At 38.2% G+C, this 11787-nt stretch overlaps 1 protein-coding gene across 3 annotated transcripts in view; it reads left to right on the top strand.

Moving 5' to 3' along the window:
* The first annotated feature begins 455 nt into the window (after positions 1 to 455).
* The window catches only part of ACTN2 (actinin alpha 2), an 88039-nt gene continuing 76707 nt past the window's right edge, over positions 456 to 11787 (top strand). For all 3 annotated transcript variants that reach the window (XM_024198469.3, XM_024198470.3, XM_024198471.3), the window contains exon 1: positions 456 to 855. In XM_024198469.3, coding sequence (XP_024054237.1) covers positions 730 to 855 — 126 coding nt within the window. In that variant the 5' untranslated portion in view covers positions 456 to 729. The remainder of the gene's footprint in view (positions 856 to 11787) is intronic.

Genomic DNA, 11787 nt, shown 5'->3' with positions numbered 1-11787 from the left:
AATTTATAAATTGTAACCAGCTCTCCAAACTACAGATGCATGCACCGAATATAAAAAGATGAAACTTCAACAGTTTCTGAGTGCAATTAAAAGAAAAAAAGACAATAATGCAAACCACAGAAAATGTTCAGAGCCACTGAACAGAGACTGTATACAGAGGTGAATTTCCTTGATTAGACTTCACTCCTGTAGATAAATCATTGCTCTTCTCTGCACAATAAATACCTACATGTATTTGTGTAACGGTTTAATAACACTTACTAGCAAATGCAAAATTGCATAGTCTTCTGTATACCAACAGATCATTCTGCTTCTGCTGATCAGGCTGAAGGTCTGCCTTGCAACTTGCAAACGAGAGACTGAGAAAGGTGGGGGATAGTCCAGGCTGCTGAGCCACGTGACACAGTGGGGATAATAAGCAGCAGCAGTGAGCTGGAGCCGGGGCTTCTCTGGAGACTCAGCCACAGGAACCTGCAGCAGCAGAGAGGGAGGGAGGGGAGTGAAGGTCATCACAGTTCAGCTCATACCTGTATCCTGACAGCTTCAACCTGTCCTGACAGCAAGACTCATCAATATTAACACCCTCTCACCTTGAAAAAAGAAAAAAAGAAAGAAGGAAGCAGGGAAAACACCACTGCCTGAACTCAAAGAAAAAAGTAAAAAATAATAATAAAAATCAAGTAATAAAAGCCACAGCAAGTGTAGAGTTGAATCTGGTCCTTGAGCAATATGAACCAGATAGAAACAAGTATGCAGTACAGCTACGAGTATGAAGATGATGAGTATATGATCCAAGAGGAAGAATGGGATAGGGACATGCTCCTGGACCCAGCATGGGAGAAACAGCAAAGGAAGGTCAGGAAAGAAAATAAACTGTGTGTCTGTCGATGTGTATCTGTGGAATAATAATCACCACCTTATTATAATACTTTATCTTGCAGTTGTAAATGCATGTGCACTAGTGAATTCAACCGCTATAATTTTTGCAAAGGAATCTATGATCAGTTTTACTCTTTATATAAACATTTTTAGCTATGTTGTTATATATAGCTTATGAAATAGTCCTTCACTTTCACTTTTAGAATTCTTATATGTAAATGGAGGCTGTATATGAAATTAAATGAACATCATGAAAGTTTTTTGATACGCTTTGCTGACAAAATATTGGTTCATACTGGCTGTTGGCAGAGATTTTAACCATTCTTAAAATCACTTTCTGGGCCATATTTTCAAAAAGTGGCCTCTGAATTTGTGTGTGCACCTGATTGCCTGTAAAAATAAGGTAATTGAAAGTGTAAATGAGAAGCTATGCCTGCAGTTACCCAAAATGCACGTGCAACCATATATTTCCAGGAACAAACTGAAAGACCACTTTTGAAATTGTGGTCCTCTGAGTTGACTCGTATTTGAACTTACTGTCAAATCCAGTGGAACAGTGTGGTTAAGAAAATATAGTCTTGGGAAATGTTCAGGCTGTGGTTTAAAAAATCTCTTTATTTACTGAGTTAAGGACTGAAAGGTACCCAGCTGTCATCCTACCAACTTACAGAGACAACTCTGTGAACACCCTGAGCATCCCACTGTGGAGGAAATGCTTCTTACCTTCTGAATTTTGAAAAACAGTTGTACCAGCATAGAGGCTGCTGATGCTCTGTTGCTGAGTACAGGTGGCATTTATAATCTTATCAGCAACTTGGTTAACAGTTTTGATACTCCACTAGATAATCACTAATACGTCTTCATTAAAACATGAAAAAGTAGAAATCACCTAAACTGTTGCATAAGCAGCACATGGGAAAGGGATGATCACGTGAAATATTTCTGTTATTTCCTAAAGTAACAAATAGCGTTGAAATTCATAGCTGTAAGATCTGGAGTTATGAGGTCATCTGCTAATTGCAGAAATAAAATATGTGGTATCCATCAGGCAATTGGGCCAAATTCTGTCCTTTGCTATGTGTGAAGAGCTCCCGTTGAAAATTTCAGTGGAAGTTGCATATGTGTATCTGAAGGCAGAATTCAGCCTATTGAACACCTACCCTCTATATATAACCTCCCTGTCAAGGTAAGAGCCATTAGTTGCTTTTAGCAGGAAACTAAGGATGAAATCCTAACCATAGGTTGATGGGTCCTTTTTCCCCATTAAATTCAATAGGGCAAGGATTTCACCCTAAATTTCTACTTCTAGCAAAATTGCAAACCTTTCTCCTCCTTTTATTTTTTTGTTTTTGTTTGTTTAGTTTTCAGGACCTGGCATGGTACCATCTGTTCAGACACTACTGTGTGTAGGTAATGTGCACTCTGTGGGCATATCTTGAATACTTGAATCTGTTATTTCAGTTGTATCCTCTGAACCAGTAATAAAACTACATCAGTCATCATTGAGATTTATTTTAGCTGGACATTCGTTTTACCTGGTGAGCAAGTGATTTTAATGTACTGCACTTATGTGGCAATTAAAGCATGGAAGGCTTTTCAGTATTAGAAAATTGAGATTGTTCATTTTGAAAAGTATGGTGTTTATAGTTCCTCTAAGGACCTAAAACAGTTTCTTATGCAGCAAAAAACCACATTGCATAACAACTGCAGTTTTGCACAACAGTTTTGTATTTCCAAATAGCATCAACTGGATTTACTTTCCTTGAAAATATTGAATTCCTAAGACTGCAGCATCCAGGATAAAACAGATCTTGTGCCCTATTTGAGTCTATGTTCTTGGCAGAGTGGGCAGATGCACAGAATGCTGTGGTAAGAAGACAAAGTACTGAGGGTTTTTTAATAGTGTGGCAGTTGAATAACTCTTGGACTCTCCAGAGGAGTTTTCCTAGAGTGAAAATCAGATATGCAGAGAATCTGGGTTTATTTTTGTTAGCAGTTAATCCGTTGCACATTTTTAATGTTTGTTTGGAGGGAGTAGGACAGGGAAAAGCTCATGTGAGTCACCAACAGTGGACTCTACATTTCTATCCCTTGGTCTAAACCAGTTTGATTTTTCACTCCAGTTAGACAATGCTTCAGTGGAAAGTTAGCAGTTCAGAGCACATCAGTAGATTAGCTATATTGTGGCTTTGTTACTTTGTCTGCCACGTGCATTTAAAACAAATGCCAAAGTGATACATATATTTAAAAATAACTAAGAGAGGGCATTCTTATTCCTTGGCTTGGAAAGGAGTCTGATAGTATATTTTCCCCTGGATTAATAATATCTCAGTAGATGGCCTGATGGATCTGAAGTGATCTAAGGGTGTCAAAATCATTTTTTCAGGGTGCTAAAATAAGTTACAGAAAGTCCATTTCCATATTTACCAGGAGAAGGCTGTAAATGCATGGGCACGAAGCTTTGTTCAAATATAATAATGAATAGTGATCTCAGTGCAACACTGGCAGTTGGCAGCATATATGTTCTATGAGACAATCTTGGAAGAGGACAAAAATAAATGCCATTGTTTCTATTGTGGGCTGCCCTCTCCAGACTTGCCATTTCACTGATATGCATGGTATGAGATCTGTCAACAGATGCTGGTAACACACGATGACGTCCATAGGATTACAATGGATATGACGCTAATTATAACCACAGCTCATAGGGTATTATGATCCGCAGTAATCCGGGCTCTTGCTGTGGAATTCTTTGTTGCAGAAGTCTCAGTTAAATATGATGTACATTGTACAAAAGGAAGCTGGGGAGTAGCTTTGCTGTATCTGTTGTGAACGTGAACTGCAAATTGAAAGTTTCAGTTGCCGCAAAATTCAACCTGTGTTAAAGGACACCACTAAAGTGCAGCAGTTGGCAGTATACAATATTAGATGCTAATGGTATAAAGCATAATTGGGGATTGTAGGGTTTGAATTTCAAACAGAGGTTTGAAAGAAGGATTAAATGATGAGATTATTAATATGTCTTCATTATGGCCCGTGTAGAGATGCTTCCAATACATGTTGATCAGAAAAGTTCAATTTTTGTGTCTTGTTTTCATCTTCAGGAGAAAGTGAACAGGGTCAATTAGTACTTCGGAAGTTTACTACTTAATAAAAACACAGTGCATTGTCATTGTCAATATGCACTTTGCTTGTTTCATTGTTTAAAATATATTCTACAAGTGATGTGGATGTAGACACTTGTTCATTTGAACCTAAGAGGAAGCCATCAAGCACAGTTTATATTGTGCCACTTACTAGTCATGGGAGATAATACCTTTCAGTCACTGCCAAGCTGGGCTGTATATGAACTGAAGGCCATACTTGCTGACAATGGAAAATTTAAAAGCCTGAGATTTCCCTTCTGATTTCTACTGTTTCAAAACAAAAACCTGACATCTAATACATTTCAATAAAATATTTCAGTAACAATTCAGTCGGGAAAAGACTATATCAATTTACTTTAGGCAAATTGGGGCAATGGTAAACTCAAGAACTGAAGTCCTGTATTCTTTGCAGCCTGCCCCTTTGGTTTTAATGAATGTCATCTTTATAACTGGCATCTGATCCTGTGACACTGATGACTGTGGCATCACCAAATGTCAGTCTCAAAGGCTTTTGGAGAATTCTCAGGCTGAGGCTTGGGTGAAAAGACTGAGTATCAGCATGTATGTTGAAGACATTGAGGTGAAAGGCATTACATCCCTTGAGCCCCGGTTTCCCCACAAAGGGCATTATGTTGATATTTCATGTTCATTAATTGGATTAAAATTATAGGTGGCTTTTTAAAATAAATTCTATTGCCTTTTATTATTTATGTCATATATAGAAACAAGTGCTCTAGAATTTTTAGACAGGTAGGAAGACAAAGGTCAATCTTTTGGTTCCGTGTTTGTACAGTGCCTAGCACAGTGGAGTTCTGGTCCTTGACTAGGGCTCATAGGCACTACCACAATGTAAATAATAATTATTAATAAGATTCCTGCCTCAAGAAACCTACAGTCCTAACACTGATGGGGTTGTGTCTGAGTGCCGAGGGCTCCAGGGGTAGTAATTTACAGGGGCAGTATTTTGTTACTCTAGTAAATTTGTTTTCATTTGTACAAAGCTATAGCACTATTTCTTCATTTATTCCTTTTTTAGCTAATTTGCTTGTTTGTTTCCTACTAGCTGTCTCTAACGCCAACTACTTAACACTGTGCTTGCAGCCGTCTATTTTTCGTTTGTTTAATTCCAGTTAAAATATTTCACATAAAGTGAGATTTTCAAAGCACTCATTTACTCCCCTTGAAATCAATGGTAAAAATGGATGCGTGGCTGTCATTGATGCAGCTGTGCAGTGCAGTCCATTTGGGCAGATCCTTACATCTGTGCAGAGTCTCACTGGAGTGAATGTGTTTCTGCATGGATGCAGCAGTTCGCTCCCACAAATGTGAGTGAAGAATTGGTGCTCTTATGAATAACACCTTCAAATGTTATGGAAAATTCAATGCTTATCTTTTATCTTAACAAAGCAAGAGTCTGCTGTTGAGAATAGTATTTGCAATTCTAAATTAGGGTGGGTTGCCACTCAGGGAGGTATATTAAACTGGCTTTTTAAAATTCTGAGGGCATACATTTTTGTCCTGAGATGCCCCTGTAACTCCTATTTAATATTAATGGGAATTATACATGTAAACTGAGAGCAAACTGTAACTCCAAGTATGCAAACCTCTATTGAATAATTAGGTTCATCCATATTATTTCAACCTTTAACATATATGGAATTTAAATACTTAATTTCATATAGTTAAACACTGCTTGTATTACAATTGCTTTCTGGGCCCCAGAGACATCGTTTATTTAAAGGACTATATTGATATGTATTAAATACTATGAGTTAAGATATTCAACATTAGCAAGTGAGGAGATCCAAAAGGTAATCCTATAGCCCTGCTTGCTGTAACCCTGCTTTTAAAATATGTGGTTGGAATTGTTTTACATTGGGAAAAGTTTTTTTCTTCCCCGCATTCTCACTATAAAGACAGTGTGTCAGAAGGATTTTGCTCAAACTTAAAAACAAATTATCTTTGACCAGAGACCAAGAATAGATAATTTCTTCTCAAAGGATGAATGTATTGGAAAAGTTATGAGAGTAGAAAAATGGAATGACCCGTAATGGACACTGCTTTGGTCACACTTATGATCTTTCATATTGTGTATTAATAGGAGAAATGCTGGTCTTTTCTGCATTCATTAACCAGATATAAAGATGTATTTGGTTAAAACCCCAAACCTGACAGAAAGTATATATTGACTTCAGATATATTTAAGTAAGAAAACAAACTGTTTTATTGAATATTCTTATCTTGTGTTTACAGAATTATAATAGTTCATGGGGTAATAAGCTGTTATTGATACTTCATGTATTGGAATTTTTGTTATATTAACCTGTTCAATGTGATATTAAAATATAATGAGTTATAACCCCAAGCCTGTTTTTACTGTATTTTCTGTGTCCAGGACATCAGAATGGTGCATTCTAGAGACTATCTCAGAAGTGGGTGATAAGTGTGTGACTTCGGGGGGGCTCGTGTGCAGAGTCATCTCTACAGCAGTGCCTCCTACTGGGAGTGCAGGGCTGAGAGTGGATGCCTGTTTTGACAGGGACAGATAAACAAGAAGACCTGAAATATAAGGAAGAGGGAGAAATTGTGTGTTGGGGGGGGGGCATCTAGAAATCTTTGTGCTCCTGATCTAGTGGCTACCTAGGAAGATAGATGCATGGAAATTCATGATTCTTTTGAGTAGAAACATTGCCACCTTCTAAGTAGAGGACAGTAAGATTTATCTGATACCTAAGTTTTATTTTTAGATGGCTTTTGTCATATAATGATTTATTGCTATGGTGTTTTAAAACCTTGACATAAAACATTCTTGTTTGTTATTAAAAGAAATCTTAAGCCTTTGGGATAAAGAAAAGAGCTGAAGATTGTGGACAGGTGCAATTCACTCTTCAGGATATCTGTAATGCAAGGGAATATGCAGACTAGGGCAGTGTGTATGCCAGAATTCTGTATGTCTCATACTGTCTTTTGCAGTACTTCAGGCATGATTATCTATTGTTGTCCTATAAATTAATAGAAAGTGTACTGGAATGAGATTTCTGGCCTTAGTTATACTATTATAGACAAAGCCAGCACAAAGAGCCTTAATCTTATTTATACTGGCGGTATAAAGGGTTCTTTTAAGGTGCATGTAAATTTTATCTCTGCTTAATTTAAGGCCTTTTTACACTACTAGAGTAGTGCCAAATGTAAACAAGAATAAATCTCAAAGTATTTATTTAGGCTAAACCCTGTACTCCTCTTGCATGCAAAACTCCTTTTGATTTCACTGGGAAGTATGCATGTGTGAAGACTGCCAGAACAGAACAGGCTCATCAGGAAAAACACATGTTGTTTTGTATCCTACTAAATATCCAATCTTTGGCAATATACAGATTAATTTTTCCTTTATGATGCATTAATTTGGCATGTAAATCCTGTAATTACAGCCTCCATCATACTAGAAAATAAGAAAAGTTTGCATTTTAGATGTATAGGCACAGAAGACTCTTAGGAAAGACTAGTCACCATTATGGACCAAATTATCCATCCAGTTAAACGTGTGCAACTTAATTGAGTTCAGTGGAGTTGCACTGATGAACAGGAATTAAGAGAAATTGACTCTATAAATCTGCAGGCAACATCTGTAAATAGTTACAGTAAATTTCACTCCAGAGTCCATGCTGGCTTCCACTGGTGTAGCCTCAGTAGAAATACCGCTCCTTCTTGGAAAGTCTGACGGGGTGAGAAGAAGTTTAAAGTGATGGAAGGCAGCAGCCCCATTCCTCACCTCTGGGATGAGAGAGAGGTTATTAAGCCTGGGTTGCACACTCTGTGGATAAAATAGGAAAAATAAATTAAATGGGTGCCAGGACTGGCTGGAGATCACTAGGAACATTAGGAAGTGTAGAAACATTACTGTTATACTTAAGGTGCCCCAGGACACCACTGTTGTTATTTGGAGTATAATAGCATCCACAGATTGTGATAAGCACTTTCCAATTACAGGTCAACCTTGCATTGAGAGCCAGGTAGGCAGACATGTGCCTGTGCAGAGCCCCATTGAAATAAATGGCTCTATGCATCTGCATGAAGAGTCAAGGACATATAGTATATGAAGATGATCTCTGCCCCGAAGAATTTCCAGCATCCTGATACATACAGCAGGGTCTCCTTATGCCCACGTGGAATCCCACTGAATTTAATGGGGCTCTATACAGGCACTGTAGGGCCAGGGCCTAAGGAAACAGTGTAAGGAAGAGGGATGAAAACATACCATCTTTAAAAATAAATATCAGCATTCCCGCTGCTTCACTACCTAGCCAATATTAATTGGCAATTTCTTGTCAGCATCACAGTAGATGTGGGTCTCTAGGTTAGTGGATTTACAGACTAACTTAGGGAAGGGATTTCATTTGTAAGGAGTGCCATGGAGAGAAGTACAAAGACAGTTGTGGCGGACCATGTCTCATATGACCTGCTGAGTCCTAAAATGCAACTCCCAGCCACCCTCTCCCTGTTTCTGCTGGGTGAGGACACAGTTGATAAACTGCAGGGTTTTCATTGCTGGTGAATGAAAGCAGCAAACAATTTATGTTTATCAGGTTTATTTATCAACAGGTTCAAGTGGATATTATGGTTGTGTGCATTAAAAAAGAATGATGTGCCTATAATATGAAAATTAGATGCAGCCACTGGGCTCTGGGCAAGCATCCAACATGGATCTTCGCATCGTAAACTTTCAACACCCCGAGGCTAAGTGTTTTTCTCAAATTGGTCAGGGATTTCCTTTTTTTTTTTTTTTAAACGGACATTGAAAGGTTTAACATTAAACAGTAGGTAACAAAAGTTCTGCCCTCTCCTTTTAAAATACTGTTTCCTATGAAAGCCACACTTTGGATGGCAGATGGCTCCATATAGAGCCTGAATCAAAGCCCACTGATGTCAATGGAAAGACTCCAGTTGACTTCAGCTAGGTTTGGATCAGGCACCTGTAGAGTCTTCTCTTTGCTATCATATAATCATGTAGGTTGTTGAGAAGTTATTATATATTAACTATTTTCTAGTATTATGCCTTAAATTGTAGATTCTGACCCACAAACAGAGCGCCCTACTCTTTTGCAGCATCCTGTGGAAAGTAGTAGGGCTCCATGTAGGAGTAAGGGCTGTGTATGTGGATTATTTTGCAGGATTGGGCCCTTAGAGATTGGTTTTAAGTTAAAATAGTAACATGCTGAATTCCTTTTGCTGACGTGACTTGTATGGCATTGTGTCTGAGAGAGGACACTGAAGCAGTGGTAGAATGACCATATTTTGTCAGCATGTTTTATATTTTATCTAAATATTATCAATAAACTCTGCTCTGAGGGAGAAATACATGAAAATTGTGGCCATATGTACCCAGAATATAAAAGAAAATTAAACAGCACTTTTATGAAACTATCTCAACCAGAAATATTTCATGGTGGCAGAATTTTAGAGTTCTATTGGGATATATCCCTTTAAAAAAACCCAAACAAAACAGCATTTTATTTTAAGAAATAAGTGCATTGGTGCTGTACCAATATTTATTCATTTATTTTTTTCCTTTTAATTTATAGTCATCCTATAATCTGAATGTAGCACTTTTGCTTTCTAATGGTCAAAATCTGTATTACACTGTGCAGTTCTACTGAATTCATTACACTGGGACTGAATGACTGGATTTTAAAAATACTCAATGTCCTTTATAACACAGCTGGCTACATTTAAGCATTCTAGACTGAACTTGGTTACAGAGGAATATGTTAGATTATTAATTTCTCTGGCATGTATATATGATACACTACAGAGAGAAGAATTTAAATGAAGTAGAATTGCCTAAAATGGTTCCTGATAAGGAACATAACTTTGTGAACATCTCAGTCAAGTTAATATTGTTCAAAAATTAATTTTATGTTTTTTAAAGTTAATTGAAATACATTGAAAAATATGAGATGATCAGAGAGATACTTTTTACATCTTGGTCTGGTTTCTAGGAAATATATGTACCTCAGGCTGGTGTAATAATGCACTGATAATATTTGCATTTGCAAACAGATTTGCACCTATACCACCTTGGGCCAACCAAGGTTGTTATTAATTGCACGGAAGCTCTCTAAAAGAAAACGCATTGATGGATTTTGGTATACATCAAACTGAGACCATTGGGTAGAGCCATTCACAATGTCATCAGGTATTGTGCAATGGTCCCTTTTCAGTTTATAAAATCAGGCATGAATTTAAGAAAATTACCTATACCACATTATTTAACAGGAAAATACAACAGAATGATCACCCTCTGTGACTGTGCTTCTGTTCCTTTAGAGTAACTTTTCCTAGTGGTACTGGAAGCAACTCTTTTTGAAACTAACTAGGGTGCCATGATTTTAATAATTCTCAAACTACTGGTGGGAAAGAATTACGGTGCAGGACCAGAGGTTCAGTTACTGTCAGTGATGACTTTCCCCTGCTGCTGGGGATGTTGGAACAGGAGAGAGAGACTGAATAAACCAGGTGGAGGAGAGGGAAGGAGAATGACATGAAAAGAGAGAGAATTGAAACAAAAGAGGATGAGAGGGAGGGAGATTGAGACTAAGGACAGATACCAAACAGCTTGAAGGGAGACTAGAAACCAGAGACCAGCTGTGCCTGCTGATGGGGAGGTGGGGGGAATCACAGAGTGAGGGGCAGCTGGTGTCAGCAGTGTTACTGATCATGCTTAGTCTGTGTGAGCATGCTCAATACAAGCCAAGCAGCAAACCTGGAGGGGCATGTGACCCTGCATGCGCCCCCTCCCCATGCGTCACCTTGCTAGAAACACACACAACCTGAGAAGTGTAAGAAAGAAATGTAGGGATATAATAAGAGACAAAGTGAATACGGCAATATCTTTTATTGGACCAACTTCTCTGTTGGTGAGAGACAAGTTTTTGAGCTACACAGAGCTCTTCTGACGGTCAGGGAAAGGTACTCAGTGTGTCACAGCCAAATACAAGGTAAAACAGATTGTTTAGTATAAGTAGCTAACACATATTGTAAGACACTGTTCAAGGTGAAGTGACCTGTTAACGCCTCTCCAGTCATAGGAAAAAAAAGTGAGGTTAGTGAGTTGCAAATTGCTGTAATAAGACATAAAGCCGGCGTCTTTATGAAGACCATAATTTTTAGTGTCTAGCAAAGCTATGACTTCAAGCTCCCTTGCTCATCTTTTGAAGGTGTTCTGCAGGTTTCCTTTGAGGATGACGACTGATCGATTAGATACGGATTGATCATTTTGTGAAGTATTCACCTACAGGTGATATGATGTTTTTGTCTTTTATCATTTTTCTGTGCAAATTTATTCGAGAGGTTTGTGATTGACTTGTTTCACCCACATAGTTGTTATCAGGGCATTTAGTGCACCAGATGAGATACACCATATGTCGTGATAAGGCACAAGTATGACCCACAGTTTTTGAAATATGTGTTGCGAGGGATAAAGGTCATTGTGGCAGTGGAGACATGTTTGCAGATTTTGCATCTGTTGTTATGGCAGAGTCTGGTGTCGCTTTGGGTTGATAGGTCATGGTCTATGGGGAACTTGTTTCTGATGATGAGCTTGGAGGTGTTGGGTAGTTGTTTGAAGGCCAGAAGAAAGGGGTTGGGAAAGATTTCTTTCAGGATGTGGTCCCCATCGAGTATGAGTTGTAATTGTTTAATGATACCCCCTATGGATTCCAATTGGGTGGGGTAGGTGCCAACTAGGGGTGTGCAATCAGAGGGG

This window comes from Terrapene carolina, unplaced genomic scaffold (assembly GCF_002925995.2).
Source record: "Terrapene carolina triunguis isolate 2854851 unplaced genomic scaffold, T_m_triunguis-2.0 Scaffold85, whole genome shotgun sequence".
NCBI classification, from domain to species: Eukaryota; Metazoa; Chordata; order Testudines; family Emydidae; genus Terrapene; species Terrapene triunguis.
Note: the sequence above shows the minus strand (reverse complement) of the source record. Positions and strands in the feature narration are given on the sequence as shown.